This window comes from Mixophyes fleayi, chromosome 7, assembly GCF_038048845.1.
Source record: "Mixophyes fleayi isolate aMixFle1 chromosome 7, aMixFle1.hap1, whole genome shotgun sequence".
NCBI classification, from domain to species: domain Eukaryota; kingdom Metazoa; phylum Chordata; class Amphibia; order Anura; family Limnodynastidae; genus Mixophyes; species Mixophyes fleayi.
The window spans coordinates 24,210,514-24,232,253 of NC_134408.1; the positions used below are offsets into that span (position 1 = coordinate 24,210,514).

Below are 21,740 nucleotides of genomic sequence, written 5' to 3' on the forward strand. Positions count from 1 at the left end.
GTAACGTACCTGGGATCAAACACTCTCTAAGAATTCTACTCCGCTGCCCCCCTCAAACCTAAGTGTGAGAACAGCAACAGTCGGATCTGGAAAGTTTCAGGGATTGGAATTAGCTTCAGGGCACCCAGGAAACAGAATGTAATGAGCACTTACCTTACCGTCCTTTAAACCTAGAGCTAAAGATGGTGGAAGGCAGAGGAGCCGTCTGTATAGGTGCTTAATGCAAGTACGGTGATAGCAAAAAGCTGCCAGAAGTCACAACAAGCCAAACTCCTATGTCTCCCCGCACTGTGTTTAGGTTATACCACTACTGGCTTAGAGGAAACGAGATCTGGAACACAAGTGGCTCCCACACAAACAGGGGCTTTTATGTTCGCTGTAATAGGTACATGTGTGAGATCTATTATCTGGAGACTTGTTATTCAGGAACGTCAGAAAACCACAAAGAAAGAAGAAAAGAAAAAAGAAAAAGAAGTAAATCATGGCTGTAGCTAGGTGAGAATGTCACACACAGGGGCTGGCTATGCTGGGAGCAGGGGGGCATCCGACCCCCAATACGGTCCTGTAGTTGGGTTGGGGCACTGGGCTACCTGCATTTTTAGCCTTTAAAATGTTTCTAATAGGCTGCCGGGCAGAGTCTCGCCCCCATCGACTAAAATTTGCCAGCCAGCCTCTGGTCTCCTGTAGACACTATGAGGAGCGCTGCTAAACAATTTAATGAAGAGGTGGAATGCCAGATGCAAGTTAAGGACGTCCCTTTGAGGCAAGTTTTATTTGGAGTTACGCGGATCATGAAATATGTTACCAGGCGTAAATTTTGCACCTCCATAAACGAGGTGCAAATTTTGGAGCCGACGATGGCTGTAATCGAACAGTTATTCATATATTGACTACATATTACACATCAGTCCCTGCCCCAGTGGGGCTTACAATCTATTTTCCTTACCATAGGGCACCACACAGTAGGGTTAATTTACTCAGAAGCCACTTAACCTTCTAGTAGGTCTCTGAAGTGTGGGAGGAAACCGGAGCACCCGGAGGAAACCCACGCAAACACGGGTAGAACATACAAACTCCACACAGATAGGACCCTGGTCTGAATTGAACCCATGACCCCAGCGCTGTGCTCCAGCAATGCTAACCACTGCTAATAATATAGTCAAAAGCTTCCCACAAGTTATTATCAAACTTTATTCTAGGTGACCCTTAAACTCACTGGGATGGATTTACTCTCCAAGTGCAAATGTCCAGTATCCCATAGCAACCAATCAGCTACAAGCTTTCATCATCCCAGTACAAGTCATGGAATAAAAGCAAGCATCTGATTGGTTGATATAGGTCACTGCACGCCACTGTCTGCAGGATGTGTTATTACAGCATATATGTGAAAATATATATACACATGCTTAAAAAAGGCTTCAGACTCCAACGCTTCCCCATAATTAGTGACAACAAAACTACCATATGTGGGTGTCTTACAAAACAAGTAATGACTTGTCTCTTCATAAAAAAAGAGAAGGGACTTTTGAAATGGGAGTTTCCACTTTCAGATTACTTGTAATGAGAACCTGGTCACCAAACCCTGCAATATTTACTTAATTATAAAATAATTTGCCAGGGAGAAATACATTGAGTGCCCTCTAGTATGTCCTGAGTACATCATATACACTCGTGGGCTGGTTGCAATGGTGGCTCTGAGTTGTGTCTTACTCAAGGGCACCCATAATGTGCAACTTTGCCCGAATGACATACACACAGCCGGAAGTCAAAAATATAAAGCATTGCTTTAAATAAACGTTGCAGGAGTGCGTGCACAAACTAATAACTTCAAAGTCGCGTGGAGGTGGAAATTGACTATTAACTTGTCTTTCTTCTCCCCAAAGCTATAGTTGGAAAGGTCACATTTTTTCCCCTATCTTCCTGTCATTTGCACAGAACGCTGCTTACATTAGGGTAGAGGTGCCGTGTAGTTCAATAAAATAATCTCTTTTTGTGAAAAAATATATTGCAATGGTTTTTAATACAGCGTTGTCTATTTTATCAACGTCATAGATATATCCAAGATCTAAGTGAGGTTTGCAATCTGCTTTCCTCTTCTTTGGAGGGAGCGTTTTAGGTGTACATAGCAGAGTATTGCAGCTAGGAGGAACTAACATTTGTTTACAGGTATCTTCTAATCTCCACTGGAGTTCTCAGGAATAATTTGACTTCAATTCCTGCTAGTTCTGCATTTTATCATACACAGCTTAAAGGGGTTAACCAGTTGTTGGCTGTAATTCAGGTCTACTCATTCTCAGAAAACACCTTTTCCCACGATCAGACATACAGGCGATGTATGTAGAACCTGTTTGACCTCCCCCCAGCAACTTTCACCATTACATAACAGGTTGAGTCATTTGAGGAATTCCATTTTGGAACAGTAGAGGGCAGCAAAGGCAATGTGTACATCAGCCAGGTGACAGACAGAAAATCAGGATATAACAACACTGGCAGAGAAGTGAGAGTGGGGGGCATGGATGAGCGTAGTGTTGGGGTAGGGGGTCAGTGATGAGCGTAGTGTTGGGGTAGGGGGGGGGTCAGTGATGAGCGTAGTGTTGGGGTAGGGGGGGTCAGTGATGAGCGTAGTTTCGGGGTAGGGGGGGTCAGTGATGAGCGTAGTTTCAGGGTAGGGGGTCAGTGATGAGCGTAGTTTCAGGGTAGGGGGTCAGTGATGAGCGTAGTGTTGGGGTAGGGGGGTCAGTGATGAGCGTAGTTTTGGGGTAGGAGGTCAGTGATGAGCGTAGTGTTGGGGTGGGGGGGGGGGTCAGTGATGAGCGTAGTGTTGGGGTAGGGGGGGTCAGTGATGAGCGTAGTGTTGGGGTAGGGGGGGGTCAGTGATGAGCGTAGTGTTGGGGTAGGGGGGGTCAGTGATGAGCGTAGTTTCAGGGTAGGGGGTCAGTGATGAGCGTAGTTTCAGGGTAGGGGGTCAGTGATGAGCGTAGTTTCAGGGTAGGGGGTCAGTGATGAGCGTAGTTTCAGGGTAGGGGGTCAGTGATGAGCGTAGTTTCAGGGTAGGGGGTCAGTGATGAGCGTAGTTTCAGGGTAGGGGGTCAGTGATGAGCGTAGTTTCAGGGTAGGGGGTCAGTGATGAGCGTAGTTTCAGGGTAGGGTGTCAGTGATGAGCGTAGTTTCAGGGTAGGGGGTCAGTGATGAGCGTAGTTTCAGGGTAGGGGGTCAGTGATGAGCGTAGTTTCAGGGTAGGGGGTCAGTGATGAGCGTAGTTTCAGGGTAGGGGGTCAGTGATGAGCGTAGTTTCAGGGTAGGGGGTCAGTGATGAGCGTAGTGTTGGGGTAGGGGGTCCGTGATGAGCGTAGTGTTGGGGTAGGGGGTCCGTGATGAGCGTAGTGTTGGGGTAGGGGGTCCGTGATGAGCGTAGTGTTGGGGTAGGGGGTCCGTGATGAGCGTAGTGTTGGGGTAGGGGGTCCGTGATGAGCGTAGTGTTGGGGTAGGGGGTCCGTGATGAGCGTAGTGTTGGGGTAGGGGGTCCGTGATGAGCGTAGTGTTGGGGTAGGGGGTCAGTGATGAGCGTAGTGTTGGGGTAGGGGGTCAGTGATGAGCGTAGTGTTGGGGTAGGGGGTCAGTGATGAGCGTAGTGTTGGGGTAGGGGGTCAGTGATGAGCGTAGTGTTGGGGTAGGGGGGTCAGTGATGAGCGTAGTGTTGGGGTAGGGGGGTCAGTGATGAGCGTAGTGTTGGGGTAGGGGGTCCGTGATGAGCGTAGTGTTGGGGTAGGGGGTCCGTGATGAGCGTAGTGTTGGGGTAGGGGGTCAGTGATGAGCGTAGTGTTGGGGTAGGGGTCAGTGATGAGAGAAGTGATGAAGAATAGGCCAGTGATGAGAGAAGTGATGAAGAATAGGCCAGTGATGAGAGAGCTGGCAGCAGGTGACAAGGAATGTGGTGAAATGAATAACATTGAATTGAGTGTGGGAAACTCTTAGTGCAGAGACAAATGGGAAACAAGGCAGGTGAGGGCACAGCCCAGTCACAGGGAGAGAGAGACCAGCTATGTGGGGGGAAAAGACCAGTGAAATAAACAGTGTGTGCACAAGTGGAAGAGAGGGCTAAGTTCAGCAGTGTTGTCAGCACTGGATATGATTATATATTTATATGATCCATAACAGTCCTCCTAATAATACCCAGTCCACCGCTTGGGCTGCATTACATGTGATCGTGGTATACATTGAATAATCACAGGTATTAATGACACAGATAATGCCCAGTAGCTGCAGTAACCTCTTCCATTGCTCTCCACAGAAGCTCATTTTTCAGCACTGCGAGCCGGGTTAATGAATTAAATCCCCAGTAGGACTCACCTCAAATGCTGCCAGGTCATCAAAATCCACCGAACAGGTCGGTTCCTCCTCAGAGGGGTATCCCATATCATACAGCTGCATGTCCAGATCTACAGGGGGAGCAGAGGCACAAAGGGGTCAGGGGGCTTCATGTATCAAGATACTTTTCTGTTTACTGTATCTCTTTTTTTGTACGTTTTATTTATGAATAGGTCAAAAATGTACAACAAAATCTTTAAACTACAAACGACTCATAACTTTCATTTCGATACTTAAAATGGGGTGGTACTTCATATATTGGCATATGTTAACAAATGTAGTGTCTGCTACATACACTGGTGACAGCCATGTTGTGGGTGGTACCAATACTCAAGTGAGTACAGTTCGTCCATTCAGTAGGAAGCAGGTACCTCAGTGATGCATGAATATTGGTTCATTAGACAACATGGCTGCCTCATCTGTGCTTCAGTGATGTCACTTTTACCTAGTGAGTGTATATAGGCTGCACTGGGAAAGGGTAAAATATAACTGTTTTACTAACATAAAGAGACACGCTTAGCTGTATCCTCAACAAAATGGCTGCCTCCAATGTGTATCTAAGCTACAGGTGCCCTTTTACAGGCATGTCTCTTTAGGTTATAATAACCACCATATTTTACCTCAACATTCTGCCTTTAGACGATTACATTTCATGTTATACAGCAGATTGTGCAATGCAGTGGTCAGACTGCAGCATTTGCATGGAGTCTAATGGTACTTATCTGCAAATGTTTAAGGATCAAGCAGACATAACTGCGATGACAAGATAGGTTAGAGAACTAGCACTGCCAGAACTACAGCTCTTAATAACCTGCATTTCCCACTATCCTCCTAAATCCAGAGTTGAATGACAATTGTGGGCCTTGCAATCCAACATTCCTGTACACGGGACATACATCCATCCGGAAAGAAGCCCTCACTTCCCTCCACATAGACATTACAAAACAATTCTCATCAGTGTCTATACAGCTAAACAGAACTACAGCTCCCAGCATGCCGTGCCACACAGGGCAGGGCACAGGATTTGAAATCCTACATGCATGCTGTAGGTTGTTTACCCTGTGCCATTTAAAGGAATTTAACCTTAAAAACGTTTTTAATTATGTCCAGCAGAGGGATGCATAAGCAAGGCATCATTTTCTGTCAATACCATATACAGGCTACAAGCAAACTTAGAGAATTTAGGATATAAGTGCTCTGGAGCAGAGTCCTCTCTCCTCATGTTCTCCTTCTACGACTCAATCACCCTCTGTACCTCTAGGCTGCTTCCCCAGCCATGTATTCGCAAGCCCAGGCCTGCTTCCCCTCAGACATGACCTTCACTCTTGCCCGTAAATAACCTAATCTGCATTATCAATTCATCTGTGTATAATCTGTTTATTAGTAGATGTCTGGTCTATGTATAATTATGTTTAGTTTAATAATGTATTATGCAACGTATTAGGGATCGTTGCAGGCCGTGTATTGCATGCAACTGTTAATTCATGTACGGCGATGCACACTTCTTGCGGTGCGTTATAAATAAAATAAAAATGATAATATTTAAATAATGATTATTATTAATAATAATAATAATAATAATAAGTTATATTTTCAGTCCTCTGGACCGAGGCTTGACCCCAGTATCATAGAAACCATGTGATTTGCCACCAGATGTGGGGATTATGTGACACAACCAAATGAGCCAATTTAGTAATACCTGCATAGTAAACACTTATAAGTCTATAATAAGCATATTATTATACATTTACCTCTAAATATGTCCGTAGACAATAAAAAAAGACAATAGAAACTACTTTTAAAGTGACAAAAAGCCTTAAATCGCTTTATCAGTGATCATTAGGATGGTGAGAAATCACTACCATGTGATGATCGCGATATTAGAGTGTACTCATCATCTATACACAGTCATACTGCAGGCTGAACCAATATTCAGATGATCAATTCCCTAGGAACAAGTGGCACCACGGAGGCACGAGGCACCTAATGCCTCAGTGACTAACTGGTTCTCGCTGAATTCATAGGCTGCACCAAATACTGTGTGTAAACAAATTGCCAACAAAACATATGCATAGTGTGAGAAAACAAAGTCTGTATAGTACTACGAAGGAGTTAAAAAAAAATGAAATGTAACCTAAAACTAATTATTTAATTTGTCAGTGGAAAACAAAGAAACAAAGACGTCTAAACTACTATTCCTCCTTCCACACAGACACACACCCCTATAAGCTCAGCATACAGAGATTTCTGGCTTCCAATCTATTCTCCAAATAACACCAGACAGAGCGGAATGGAGAAAGGATAAAGATTTCCTGTGGATAATGCCCAAATATATTCCATGCCTCACTATTTCTCTCACCGCCATTAAACCTGCTGATGCCAGGGGGAAGATTGCCAGATTGTGTGACAATATTTTGTAGGACTCCGTGCTGTGCATTTCAAACTCCAAACTTGCTATTCCCGTTTGTGAGAGGGATGGACAGGATTCAGTAACACGCAGGATTTGTTGTAGATGGGGAACAGGACAGATCTACCTAAAGTTTCCAAAACCTGGTGCCAGCAATAATATTTTGTAATATACGGTCTCCAGGACTCCTAATTCCTGGTATAGGAAAACTATAAAAAAGAGAATGTGGTAAATTTTCCCAGGTAGGAGCAGGGCGTTCTTTGGATAGATTGCCAAGCCTCGTATACAGGTGCCATTCAACTCTGTTCCAGGGTAGTGAAATTGATGCCATTTTTTTCACTTAAAAAAAGTCCCTGAAAGGATTTAAACCATACTTGCCAACTCTCCCGGAATGCCCGGGAGACTCCAGAATTCCTGGCAAATTCTCCTGCATCTGCTCACTTCCCAGTGAAGTGGGCACATTTCAAGCCTCCATGATGCGATTCTCCAGAAATCGCATCATTTTGGCCCGTCCCCCGTGTTAAAATGACGTGTTTGCATCATTACGGGGTCAAAATGACGCGATTCGCGGACCCCCGCCCCCTCACGCCCACCTCTACTCCGAGACTCCCGGAGGCCAGTCTTTAAAGGTTGGCAACTATGATTTAAACAGAATTTACCTCAAGAATTTTAATATCTAATACTGGCACTCCTCTGTAACAGTGTTTAGTCTCTAAATGACCCCAAATCGCGTCATCACGTTCCCAGCACTTGCTCCTTGAACCCGTCCTCCAGGGTCTCCCGGAACGAAGGTACAAAAACTAGACTAAGTATGATTTACGGACAATTACTACGTATCCAAATGTTCTACACAAATCCATGTTTATTACTGTACATGTTATGTTACTAACTCAAGTTAGTTACAGTATTACACATGCAAAATGGCAAAAAAAAAAAAAGTTATACAAGTTATTAAAAGAAGCTATGAGGGATCTATAAAATGCATCTATCTGGAGTGTAAAGGGGTTGTCCACTTTTAGATTGCTAATTTATTAGTTTGTGAATGTCCTATTGCAACATTACTAAATACTTGTTTATCAACTATGTTTTTCTATAAAGAGAGGTGTATTTTACAGCAATATATCCGCTGTGATTGGCATCACAGACAGAGGCTGCTGGGATTACCCAGACTTCATCACAATAAAGTTGTCCTTAGACTCTTTCAGGATTTTGCCACCTGTTTTACATATGCGACATTTAATATTTTTGTTCAGTTTCTGATGGCGCACATGAGAACAAAAGCAGATTAGGTTTAGGTCAGCGCGCGATACTGAAAAATGAAATTCCCTCTTTATCACAGAGCAAAATGTCATCGCCAACAACGCAGCCATTTTATGACAAAGCAGATGACACATTATCCTGCCGGCTGGTCCTTCTGAAACATATAATATACTCGCTAATTAATATCTCTGCGGCTGGCATTTGAATACAGAAGGTTCACTGTTCACGTTTAATAAATCCAGGGACATTGAAAACACTTTAAGTGCACCTGTCACCGACAGCTAGCGTAAGCAGCCATTTTGTGGTCTGAACCAATATTCAGCCTAACAATTCAATAGGAACGGATGACATCCCTTAGGCATGAGGTGATGCCACCAATTCCTAGCCAACCAAATAGCTGCTTCTTGTAGACATCTGTAACAAAATGGCTGCCTGCACTGTGCGTAATGCTTTAAAGGACTAGATTGACTAGACTTGTGGAAAAATAGTTATGCAAGTTCACATAATTTTCTTTAGAAATCCCCCAAACATAGGAATTTTACAGATAATTCACTATAGAAACAAATGATGCAATCTATGCTAATATCAACCACTTCCTTTTCTGTGTAACTTTTCACATGCAAATTTAGAGCACTAATGGATTACTGGCTAACCTTGTGTATTTACAGGGAAATAAGTTCAAAGCCAGGGACAAGCAAATATCTTTGTCCACAGAATGATTTTAGCATGGAAATTACATATATATGCCTATCATTGTAATGAAGTGTGGAACAACAAATAGTTCTGCAAAATCTAATTATCTTGTTGTTCTGGTGTCTAACCGCACACTTTTTCCATGTGTGCTTAAATTAATATAGCCTGTGTACAATGGTTGAATATCAAGACTCAATTACATATATTCAGACTGTCACATATCTCCGGACTCTCCTATTTCCTGACAATCGCCACTTTTGTCCCGATGTTCGGAATGTAGGGACTAATGTCCTGTTTACCGCTGAACATATGCCATATACACCAGTCACTGGTTCATGTGGCAAAGAATAGGTTAATTGAGGGGAGGGTAAGGGAGTAAGTGGCGGCCTAGCGAGAACCACCCGGGGGTGTGAGCCACACACCCAACGAGACGTGGCCACGCTCCCCTCAGTCGTAAATGAAAGGCCTAAAAGTTAGGAAGTGTACAATCATAAAACCTTCACCTACACATAGTGGAGGCGGCCATTTTGCGAGCTCAACCAATATTTTTGAGTATGTAGCCCAGTGTTGGCTAACCTGTGACACTCCAGGTGTTGTGAAACTACAAGTCCCAGCATGCTTTGCCAGCTATCAACTACTGGCAAAGCATGCTGGGGCTTGTAGTTTCACAACACCTGGAGTGTGACAGGTTAGCCGTTACTGATGTAGCCTATTAATTCACTAGAAACCGGTGCCTCAGAAATATTAGTTGGGTCCTATGAATATTAAGCCAATGACTTGTAGTGAATTGTTAGGCTACATTCACGTGAAACCATAAAATGGTTGCAGTTATAACTCTTCCCACACAGCATTTGATCAACAAAAGTATATATATATAATATTGGTAAGATATTGCAAGAGTATGTACGCCACAACCATGTTTTATAGTACCAAACAACTTTGTTTTGTCCGATTTGGTTTTCTAAACTTCATAAAAATCACGATCAGCAATGCAAGGATATAGGGCAAATTTGGAAGTGTGCGCACTCACAACTAGCAGCGTAGGCCGACATCTGTAGAGTGTGCAGAGTCACAATCTTGTCAGCAGATGGTTATGAGAGGTGCAGATCTCCGTTCTGATGGTAAATCGAGTAAGAGACGCTCCATTGTGTCTGTTCGTCCTCCCTTTAGAATGTAAGCTCTTATGAGCAGGGCCCTCTTTCCTCCAGTCTCTATACCTATCCTTCTGCTCCAACTTCACCCCACTAGCTATGCTGGGAGAGCTTGGAGTCTCGGTATTATTTGATTGTTGTTTTATACCTTTTTACCCTATATGCTCTACTGTTTGTGCTCTGCACGGTGCTGTTGAAATCTTGTGGCGCCTTACAAATAAAGGATAATAATACACACACATACATACACATTAACGTCTGCCTTCACTTTAACACTCGCTCTCTGTACACTGACAATGTCCAGAAAGGCAATTGGAATGTCTTGTGCATTACAGAATAAAACAAGTTCATGACTAGAAAAATGGGTGCTGGATCCAACCAATAGGAAGCTGCAATTCTGATCAGTACGATAGGTTTATAGGAATCCTGAAGCCAGACAGTTTCTGTGGACAATTCATAGCAGAGTATGTGATGGAAAACATAACCCAGAATGTGTCACCAGAAGGAAATGACATCAAAGTATAACACACCACAACTCACCTTCATTCTGGATTTCAGAGATGCCCCGGTAGAAGTCACGGAAGTTGATAACACCCAGGCCGGCTGGATCCAGATAACCAGTAAGGTATTTTACCTGTGAGGGAATACAACACAGCATTAACTCCGGGAGCGCTTAACCTAAAATATAATGGTAGGTTAATTGTCTGCTGACAAAAATTGACTCTAGTGTGTGTGTTTGTGGGAGTTTACATAGGCAAACCGGAGGGGGGGGGGGGTTCCTAGTGCCTGGAAACCCCCCTCCAAGCCTGGGGCACTGTATAATTGAGGTGGCTGGACCCTGCTCCCGCTTCACACAGCTCTGCTTGAAAAGGGAGAGCAGTGTGCACCTAACAGTAGTTCAGGCAGCATTGCCCATGTATATTATAGGGATAGGAAGAGTTGGAGAGCAGCCAAGTACTGTCTAATATTATAGCCACGCCCCCACGCATGCTGGTCACGCCCACTGGCGGCGTGGTGTGAAAACCCCCCCTCTACAAATCCTGCGTTTGCCCCTGGTTTAGATGGTAAGCTCCAATGGGGCAGTGACTGAGGTGAATGATTACATATTCTCTGTAAATCTCTTCATAATATGGTGTTATATGAACAATAATAAATAATATAATTCATAAACCTGGCTGTGAAAAATCTGTAGTAAATTGATCATAATGGGCACATGTGCATCAAAATGTAACAGCGTGCCAGCATTAACTGGCCATTCTGATGTTCTACTGATTACTCATAAGGTAACAGAAAAAAATATTTTGTTATTCCCGAACCTGCAGAACATTGGGTTCACCCTTCACCCCATCAGAGACTTGGGGCTAGATTTACTAAGCTACTGGTTTGAAAAAGTAGGGATGTTGCCTATAGCAACCAATCAGATTCTAGCTTTCATTTATTTAGTACCTTCTACAAAATGAAAGCTAGAATCTGATTGGTTGCTATAGGCAACATCCCCACTTTTTCAAAGCCGCAGCTTAGTAAATCTAGCCCTTGATGACTACTGCAAAAATATGTCCTCTCTTATACATGCAGCCCCTCTCACTAGGAGCCATTAAAGAGAGGAAAGCATAAAAAAATGAGTAACTTTGTACCTGGACAAAACCATGTTGCATTGGAGGGGGAGGTAAATTTAAAATGTGAGGACAGATTTATAGTTGGGATAGGGGATGCCCTAGATCAACTTTAAGTTTCAGTGTAAAAATAAAGCTATCAAGTATTTGTGTGCTAGATGACAAAACAGCAAGAATTTAACTTATGTGCAAAATAATAAACTAATTTGCACCCCTTGCATTGTAACATGGCTTGTCCCAGAGAACATTTACTCCTTTTTAGGCATGACTTCCCTTCATGACTCAGGGCTTATATGTTTATTATACCTGAAGTTACCTAATTCTCCATAAAGAACATTCACCTGTTACAAGATAAGACAAGCAGAGTATCATAACCATTATCAATTCAGCTATTAATAATGCTGAAAGCAGAAGTTGAATTGTGAAGGGCCTTAGCCCTTACACCTTGGGGATTGCAACATAATGAATTCCCTATAACAGGTTCAGGTGTAGCTCTGTGGCTGGTGTGGAACTACAACTTCCAGCATGCCTTGTGTTTCCTACCCGTGCCCTGTAGACTCAAAAGGCCTCAACCTGATTTGAGTATAAAGAAAGTTAATCTATAACTCACTGATGCAAATAAATCTACAGTACTGAAAAAAATAAATGTATTTAAAAACTTCTGTTATCAACCTATAAGATCTCCGTTAACCTTTACTCAGCCTAATCCAGACTAAACAATGTCCATTATTGCTGACCCAGAGCAACCTGCACAGCAAGACTCCTGAAGTTTCCTTACAGCTTTCAAAGACAATCCTCCCCCCAGGAAGATCAACTCCCTGTCACTCCCACCACCCCCCTTTCCTGGCTCTGCCAGCCATTCCTTCCACCCCACTGCACATATTAACCCCAAGCTTCCCATAAGAACGGAAGCAAAGATATAATTAAGATGTAACTTTTTACACTCCCATGTAATGAGCTTGCACAGGCTCACACCCACCCACACACACAGCCTGTGAACATGTCTGCAATGACGTCACTCCTAGCATAACATCAAAGCACTACTACAATGATTGTCACCTTATGGAAAAATATTAACTATATACCCAAAACTCAGTATACACATGGATTGGTCGTTCTGCCATGATGTTTGTGCTGGATGCCTTGCACCTTAGTGATGTCACTGGCTCCTAGCCAATCAAAAGCCTGCATTCTCCTAAAATATTCCTCCAACCCATAATATGTTGTGTAGGTGACAGGTGAACGCAGACATTGTACATCAGTCATGGCCTTAGCACTACATTCTGTGAATATTGATTCAACCTGCAAAATGCTTTTTTTTCCCAATACAATAGGTGCCTTTTAAAAGGACAACTAACTCCCAAATTTGAAGTTTTCAGATATGACCCATGAAGGCAGAATAAATTGTTCAGGGTTACCCTGACTTGTCATTACAGCTCTGCTAAAAAGCTAAATTATTACCTCCATTACTGACAATTGAAGCTTCTCCCACATCTAAAAGGACAGTGTCCTGATGGGATCTATACAGGTCAAAAAGTTAATTCTGCAATCACTCAAACTCAGGGGCACCTCCCACTTAACATGGCAGCCTGTGAGTAGAGAGCGAGCGAGCAGAGAGAGAGCATAGAACAAGCGAGAGAGCAGAGAGAGCTCGCAAGAGAGAGAGAGAGAGCAGAGAGAGCGCATAAGAGAGAGAGAGAGCGTGCGAGAGAGAGAGAGAAAGCAGAGAGAGCGCACGAGAGAGAGAAAGCAGAGAGAGCGCACGAGAGAGAGAAAGCAGAGAGAGCGCGCAAGAGAGAGAGAGCAGAGAGAGCGCGCGAGAGAGAGAGCGCGCAAGAGAGAGAGAGCAGAGAGAGCGCGCAGAGAGCGCGCAAGAGAGCAGAGAGCGTGCAAAAGAGCGAGAGCAGAGAGAGCGAGAGCAGAGAGCGCGCAAGAGAGAGCAGAGAGAGCGCGCAAGAGAGAGAGAGCAGAGAGAGCGCGCGAGAGAGAGAGCAGAGAGCGCGCGCAAGAGAGAGAGCAGAGAGCGCGCGCAAGAGAGAGAGAGCAGAGAGCGCGCGCAAGAGAGAGAGAGCAGAGAGCGCGCGCAAGAGAGAGAGAGCAGAGAGCGCGCAAGAGAGAGCAGAGAGCGCGCAAGAGAGAGAGAGCAGAGAGCGCGCAAGAGAGAGAGAGCAGAGAGCGCGCAAGAGAGAGAGAGCAGAGAGCGCGCAAGAGAGAGAGAGCAGAGAGCGCGCAAGAGAGAGAGAGCAGAGAGCGCGCAAGAGAGAGAGCAGAGAGCGCGCAAGAGAGAGAGCAGAGAGCGCGCAAGAGAGAGAGCAGAGAGCGCGCAAGAGAGAGCAGAGAGCGCGCAAGAGAGAGCAGAGAGCGCGACAGTGAGAGAGAGAGCGCATGGTGGACATATTTAGTATAAACACTCCAGTTATTTCATGCATATTACTCAGCTCAGTAACACAAATCTGTTGCTATACGTCAAGTACTGGCTTTACTCGTTCTTTAAAACATGTCTGTCTGTAGTGAATATGGGTTTATCGTTAGACAGGATAATGGTGGAACAGGAAAATTCACAGTGCAAACAGACGAAATATCAAGCCTGTCGCAGCTATAAGGAAATTAGTGATGTATTGATGAGTCAAGCGCTTTGTCATTGACCTAGTCCTGTCAGGGATACGTGCATTAAAAATCAGTGTCTTTATCCCACACAGCGCTGCAGCCTAGCAACACAGTCAGCAAGAGACGGGGCTCTGGTAACCAGCTAGATGTGAGCACCTCCTGTGTGATAGCAGCTTGTCTGCTCCTTATCAGGTCACCGCTATCTAGCATAGAAATCTCAGGTGAAACGCGCTGTGTCTTAACATCTGAACTGCGCTAACACACAGTCTTTGGCTTCTTTTACAAGTAACAGAATGTATTACAAACTCAATCAGAACCCCTCATATGCACCAAATTACCGGACAGTAAAATGAAATAAAATAGAAATAAAAGAGAGAGAGAGAGAGAGAGAAAAATCTGAATTTTACAATAATAGTATTATTAATTGTTATAAAAAATGTTTCCATATTTTATTTCATTATTAAGAATAGAGTTATTTAGCACTTCACATCAATTTAGTAAAGTCGTGTTCTGAATTTTTTTTTTCTAAGATAAAAGAAAGATGAGAAAGTAATAAGAATTGTGTATTAAGATTGCAGATATCACAATCACTAAGAGTGCTGTAATTTATCACAGAATGTGTCAGGAATCAGGATTAATGCCATATGATAAACCGTATAATTAGGTATATATATATTCCCTGGCAGTTTCTTAATTTCTAAGGTCATATAGAATATATAGGAATTAAAAAGTAATACAATATCTTTCTTATGCCTTCCAAGGATGTGGCACCACTTGTCCTAGATGGTCTATAGGGAGCATTTATAAAACACGAAAGCAGTGTTAGAACAGTGACTGTAGACTGTGATCGGTTGCCAGGGGATACAGCACATTGTCCCACTCCACCAGGAGAAGCAGTGAGTCTGTGCAGATCTATAACAGCTGTACGGTACATTTTTCCCCAGACATGGTGACAACCGCAATGGAATTCAGATGCAGAAACGTTTGGTTACCAGACTCTGTGCATGTGTGTCTAGCACAAAGAAATGTTATTACTAGAAAATGAGGAAGTATAAACATAGCACATTACCCAGCTGACTATGTAAGACCAGCATGTAAAATGTGGAGAGTCATTGGCTTTTCCCGTACAGTCATTCTTATTTATTTATTGACAGTTATTTATATACTGTGTAGATAGTGCTTAATTTGCAGATAAGGAAGGAAGTAGCACTCAAAAACTAATTGCCTATGTCTAGGACCGGTGCAAGGAGCACCGGCGGCGCCCTTGCCCGTAGATGAAGCATGCACTGAGAAGCCTCTATGGCACTCTATACCGCATGCGCAGAAATGGCTTCACTGAGCATGTGCCGCTACCCCCATACCGCCAGCGATTGTTCCAATACCTGTTGTTGTCCACAGAGCAGGGACTCGGTATATAAATTAGTACAATGCCCACGTCATATAGGCAGCTGGTGGGGTGCCCTCCTAGAGCTCTTACCAAGTTTACCATATTCCACCGGCCCTGCCTATACTGGAGGTAAAAATACAAATGTAAACATTAAAGACTAATGGGCTAAAAAACATATTATTTTGGATGCAAGTGACGTCATGCCTTACTTATACACTTAGTGTCACTCTGTACCTGTTAGCGGATCACTATGACCATAAGACCAGCAATGGCTGTAAGTGAAATGTTCTACAATACGGACTCTTGAGTCAACTGTTCCTCCAATATCACCAAAGGTTCATGAGTCAAGTACGTTTGGGGGGGGCAGGTTCATGCTGTATAGGGGAAGCGTTTAGTGGAACATATGGGTGGGCTTGTTATGTCATTTGATTATACAAGTGAAGGATCTTGGAAGAAAATGGTTACTATATGGCAATAGGATATAGATCACGTTTTTGTTATCTCAGTGTACCTCAAATGGGTGAAGCTTCTCACTTTAGCCTTAGCCCAGTTAGACGTACAGTGCTACTGCTCTGTGTTTGTTCCCTTCAGGATAACCCCGGCCTTTCAAGCACCTATAAATTGATTGAGCAACTTCCACTTCTGTATTGTTTGTTTGAGAGGCATCCTTTGGTGTTAGTAGCTGCTGGGTAGTGCTGGCACCATATTGCCATTTGGAGGAGTTTGGGGTACCTCTTGGTAAGTTAGCTCTTAATTTAAAAACATATGTATGGCCCAAAAATAGGGACTCCCATTGTTTAGAGTTAGGACCACCCTATTAGTAGAAGCGCCGTGAAGTGGCGGGTGGCTTATCAGAGATTTGCAAATGTGTGCAACTGAGATTTCTGCATTTTTATGTACAAACAGAAATAGCAGCTCCTTTGCTGGTTATAGCAGTGTGCTGGGGGATTTTCTTTAGAACACCCTGTGGAACTTCCCAATGCAGCTGTGTTAGGGATAGTGTCAGTCTCCCCTGTATATGATATACCACAAAAGAAAAAGTCCACACAGCGCAGAGGGGAAGACCTACATGGTGATTAATGATCAATTTATATAAAAAGGCTTCATCCAAGCTAATTGCAAATATAAAATCATTTTATTACATTCCCATAAAATTGAATATATGATACAAAAACATTATCAGGGGTAAAATACTCCACAAAATGTAAAAACGCAGAGGTTTAAATCAAAACCCCACAGCAAATAAAATAAAAGAACCGATACTGCAGATTAAATATCTCTAAAAATATTACAAATGTTAGAACTCTACGGGGCGTATTCAATTGTTCCTCCGGCCGCCGGAAAAACGAGCGCTCTAAAACTATTACCGTTTATACGGTAATTACTCGCTGAATTTCATCTCGCAGCTCCAGCGAGTAAACTACCGTATTAACGGTTTTTGCACACAATATTACCGTATAAACGGTAATAGTTTTAACGCGCTCGTTTTTCCGGCGGCTGGAGGAACAATTGAATACCCCCCTACGAGTACACAATAAATTCCACAATATTATCGTATTCAATAGCCCGTCAGGTCCAAGTTCTCAAGCAAACTGCAGTTGTTGTTAATTTATCACCACGGAGAAAACGCACTGGGAGGAGTTCCAAACATATTCATCATCATCACCATTTATTTATATAGCACCACTAATTCCGCAGCGCTGTGCAGAGAACTCACTCACATCAGTCCCTGCCCCATTAGGGCTTACAGTCTAAATTCCCTAACACACACAGACACACACACAGACAGAAAGACACAGACTAGGGTCAATTTAATAGCAGCCAATTAACCTACCAGTATGTTTTTGGAGTGTGGGAGGAAACCTGAGCACCCGGAGGAAACCCACGCAAACACGGGGAGAACATACAAACTCCTCACAGATAGGGTTATGGTCAGGAATGAACTCATGACCCCAGTGCTGTAAGACAGAAGTGGTAACCACTACGCCCCTGTGCTGGCCATAATTATGGACTAACAAGGAGTTTAGCAAAGTCTTGCACTTACAGTCTCCAGAACGCTAGTCTCTGCTCACTCCTACTTCGACCAGCAGCTACCTATGATGGTAATTGGTGTAGAAAACATAAATATTCTGCACTACTAAGAAAAACCAGCACATTTTTAAAAAAAACTTGTTACAGATCAAGAGGGCAAGCATAGCCTTGTCCCGCAGATTACCTGTACCAACGTACCTGGAAGCCTTCTATTAATTCTTGTGGCATCCAGCCGTGCTCATCATTAATAAGCTTCCATCCCACTCCGCAGTAGGGGGGACCGCAAAAGTTAAATAACCTGCTCTCGGATTACTCTTCCCGATAATTTATAATGGTGCGGTAATCCCAGCTTTCCTAAGTACTGAGAGCAGTTATGTCACATTTGCTGAACCAGCACTGCAGACTCTCGTCTCTACACACACATCTCCAGATGCACTGGAATATAGTTCTATTACTTGGCCAGAAATAATTTATTATCACTCATTTATCAAAAAGAGTAGACCGAAATAACACAATAGAAACAAAAACTATACTATTATGTATAGCGTAGCTCAGATAAAACTTGTCGTAAAATTGGAACGTGAAGTGTCTTAGGAACGTGTCCCTCATCACCTTGTGCTATAAATCACTTTGGCATTTCAGTATTTTGTTTTCATGAGTTTCCTTGTTTTGGTTTAAAGTTTTGTTCCTTGAAAAAGGTATTAAAAAAAAAAATGTAAAGAAAAAAAACTCAGATGACATCCCCCACAAGAGGACATATAATACGTCCATAACACCGATCTGGCCATTCTCCTTTATTTATCAACTAAATCTGGGGCATTCCGTACTTTCTATAGTTTCCATATTTTATTTCTGTGCCTATTACACTATTTACACTTCAACATGTAATTATTCAATTCTTGTTTTCCTTTCCAGAATGACAAGTTCAGCATTAAACATTTTTTTTTATTTTTTTTATTTATTTTTTTAAGAGCTTGTATTTTGATCCCTGTGTTTGCGTGGGTTTCCTCCAGGTGCTCTGGTTTCCTCCCACACTACAAAAACATACTAGTAGGTTAATTGGCTGCTATCAAAATTGACCCTAGTCTCTGTTTGTGTATGTGTATGTTAGGGAATTTAGACTGTAAGCTCCAATGGGACAGGGACTGATGTGAATGAGTTCTCTGTACAGCGCTGCGGAATCAGTGACGCGCTATATATATATATATATATATATATACACACACCAGTGCCAGTTTTAAAATGGGCAACAGACCACAGATGTGCGTATTGCACATTACACAGTATCTCTGGCTGCTGATGCAGTGGCGGACAGTGTCATTTCTAACAATGGATGATGACATTAACAGACCCATTGTTATCCCTTAATGGTCACATGACTGTACACATCACCCCCCCTCCCGCCGGCTCCATAGTGCTGGGTTGCATGACACCAGTGTGTGTGCAGCCACACAATAGCGTGGTAATCAGATCTTCTCCCAGTGGAGATTCATTACCTCCCATAATCCCTCTGGGCATTACACACGCAACACTGATACCCGAGGGAAAAAGGTAGTGATTTAGCACATGTCCCACAAGAGTCGTGCACCAGCCAAGTTACAGATCCTTTCAAACTAATTCACGCAAACGAACTCAACCACTTCTCTGTAAACCAGTATATGACTAAATACAAATGACATTTCACCATCTTAAAGCTACATGGAGGATTCACCTTAGTGGTTTAAGCTCTGTTTTTCTTTTCTTCATTTCAAAATACAGATTCGGGTACTGGAGTAATTTATTTTCATTGTATTTTACCCTCTCCAGTAACACATTATCAAGAGGTTGAAGTGGACGCAAATGAGACAAGGCCAAACCACAGCTATCAGCCCTACCTTGGTCAGGGTGTCCATAGAGGCTCCAACAAGATGGCCGTCCTTCACCACCAGAGTACCCAAAGGGACACCCATCTGACCTACTCAGGTCATACAATCTACCCCATGCCACTTCTTACATCCCAAATAAATAGTTTTATGGATTTTTTCCCACTTATTCTGTTAGTTCAGGTGAGTTTAAGTAATGGGGAAATAAACAATGTAAGTTAAAGTTCTTGGTTGGAAAAAAAAAGGGGGACATGTCCTGGAAAAAACACTGGCATCAGGGTCTGCAGGGAGCATGGTTATCACATCACATCATGGCGGACTTGCAATGTTTCTTTATGAACGCAGAACATTTACTAGGTCCTCTAGCACATTTAATGTGCCCACTTCACGGAAAATCAAACTATGCCTAGCTTTGTGGGTTTGTGGATACACCTGAAAATTTGCAAGGAAGGGAGAGGGAAACTTAAGTACTGTGTCAAAGTGCGTCTGTAAATGTGTTTTCTCACAGAAGTGTAACTGGAGACGAGTCCTGAACCGCCAAGATGGTGTAAACATTAAGGCCTTTTACAAGCCAATAAAAAAAAAGGCGGAACTGTCCCTGCACATGGACCCTTCCCCCCCCCATTTATGCCAATGACCCTTAATATTTTTGATTGATCAAAATAGATTTTTGCTCCTTGATTTCCTCCATAGGCTTACAGGGCAAGATTATTTTTGACATTTGTGGAGGAGAAGTATGTGCAAGCAGAGGGAGGAGCTAGGCGAGAGAGGTTGTTCCTTGCACTGTATTGCGCAGGAGCACTGGTAACAATCCATCGGCGCACTTCTAGTTTGCAGACGTACCCTCCAAGAGCTGAGGAAAGTGTGCACATTTGTGTGAACTGTGGGACCATCCTGCAAGACCAGTGCAAAACTAGGTGTTTGTGGTTCAGCAGAGAGCACTGTGTAAATGAGGATCAGCTAGTTTACCATAGGGCAGCACGGTGGCTCAGTGGTTAGCACTTCTGCCTCACAGCGCTGGAGTCAGGAGTTCAGTTGCCGACCATGGCCTTATCTGTGAGGAGTTTGTATGTTCTCCCCGTGTTTGCGTGGGGTTCCTCCGGGTGCTCTGGTTTCCTCCCACACTCCATAAACATACTAGTAGGTTAATTGGCTGCTATTAAAAATTGACCCTAGTCTCTCTCTCTCTCTCTGTGTGTGTATGTTAGGGAATTTAGACTGTAAGCTCCAATGGGGCAGGGACTGATGTGAACGAGTTCTCTGTACAGCGCTGCGGAATCAGTGGCGCTATATATATATATATATATATATATATATATATATATATATATATATATATATATATATATATATATATATATATGGTGATGATGATGATAGTGATAGCTCTGATCAGATCCTTTCAAGCTGTGTTCGCCTTAACAAGGACCAAGCTAGAATTTGCTTGTGGGGAAATGCCCTCAAAATGCCAGTATGATTAGTACCCCCCTAGTGCAAGGACACAATATACATTTTTCATCACAATTCCTTGAGTTTTTAACATACAGTATATAGAGCAGGAAAAAAACAAACACACAGGCCAACAATATGTTAGTTTATTGTGCTTCAAAGGATGTGAAATAAAGTGTATACACAATTTTTTCCTCCATAAAGCTGCTGGTGTCTGTTTAACTAACCTTTCATATTTTCATTTCGGGGTCAACAAAGGCAGCACTTAAACCCAAAAAAAAGCCTCTTTATACAGGAGAATACAAAACAAACAGCATTCCCTCATGAGGAAAACAAACTGTCTTTCACACATAAAAGAGGTAAAACAAAAAAAATAAACGCCAATAACATTAACGTAACCCACAAGATTTTGCATTGAAAAAAAACTGTGACCTCCCTCAACATTACACACCTGGCAAAAGCCTTTGTCCAAGTAGAATGAGAAAGGTTTATTGCCAAGCACAAAATGTTTATTTTAGAACCATTAGGCAACGTGTTTGTGACTCATTCACCTGTGTAGGCAGGAAGACAAATATCTGTCCCATTGTCTTCAGTCAGACAGAAAATCTAACACTGCATCTCACCACAGTGCAATATACCCTAGTGCGTATCACACCATACTTCCATCTGTACAATTTAATCAGGCTCAGGCAACCTGTGCATCTCCCTAGCTGTTGTGGAACTACAAGTCCCAGCATACCATGTCATGCTGGAGAGACACAGGAGTCCTAAGCCACACAGAGAAGGAAGTAAATATTGTTTTAGTGGAGGAAACATGACCTCTTGGAGGAAAAAGGAGTAAAACTAAAATTAGCTTTAGTACACAGCTCTTCTGGAGATTTCAATCTTTTAAGTGTTCATTGAATACACAAA

At 42.9% G+C, this 21,740-nt stretch overlaps 1 protein-coding gene across 3 annotated transcripts in view; it reads right to left on the bottom strand.

Annotated features, from left to right (window-relative positions):
* RAB11FIP3 (RAB11 family interacting protein 3) overlaps positions 1-21,740 on the bottom strand; it is a 55,514-nt gene that overhangs the window by 22,864 nt on the left and 10,910 nt on the right. For all 3 annotated transcript variants that reach the window (XM_075179391.1, XM_075179390.1, XM_075179389.1), the window contains exons 2-3: positions 10,420-10,513; positions 4,351-4,439 (exon numbers count right to left, since the gene is read on the bottom strand). In XM_075179391.1, coding sequence (XP_075035492.1) covers positions 4,351-4,439; positions 10,420-10,513 — 183 coding nt within the window. The remainder of the gene's footprint in view (positions 1-4,350; positions 4,440-10,419; positions 10,514-21,740) is intronic.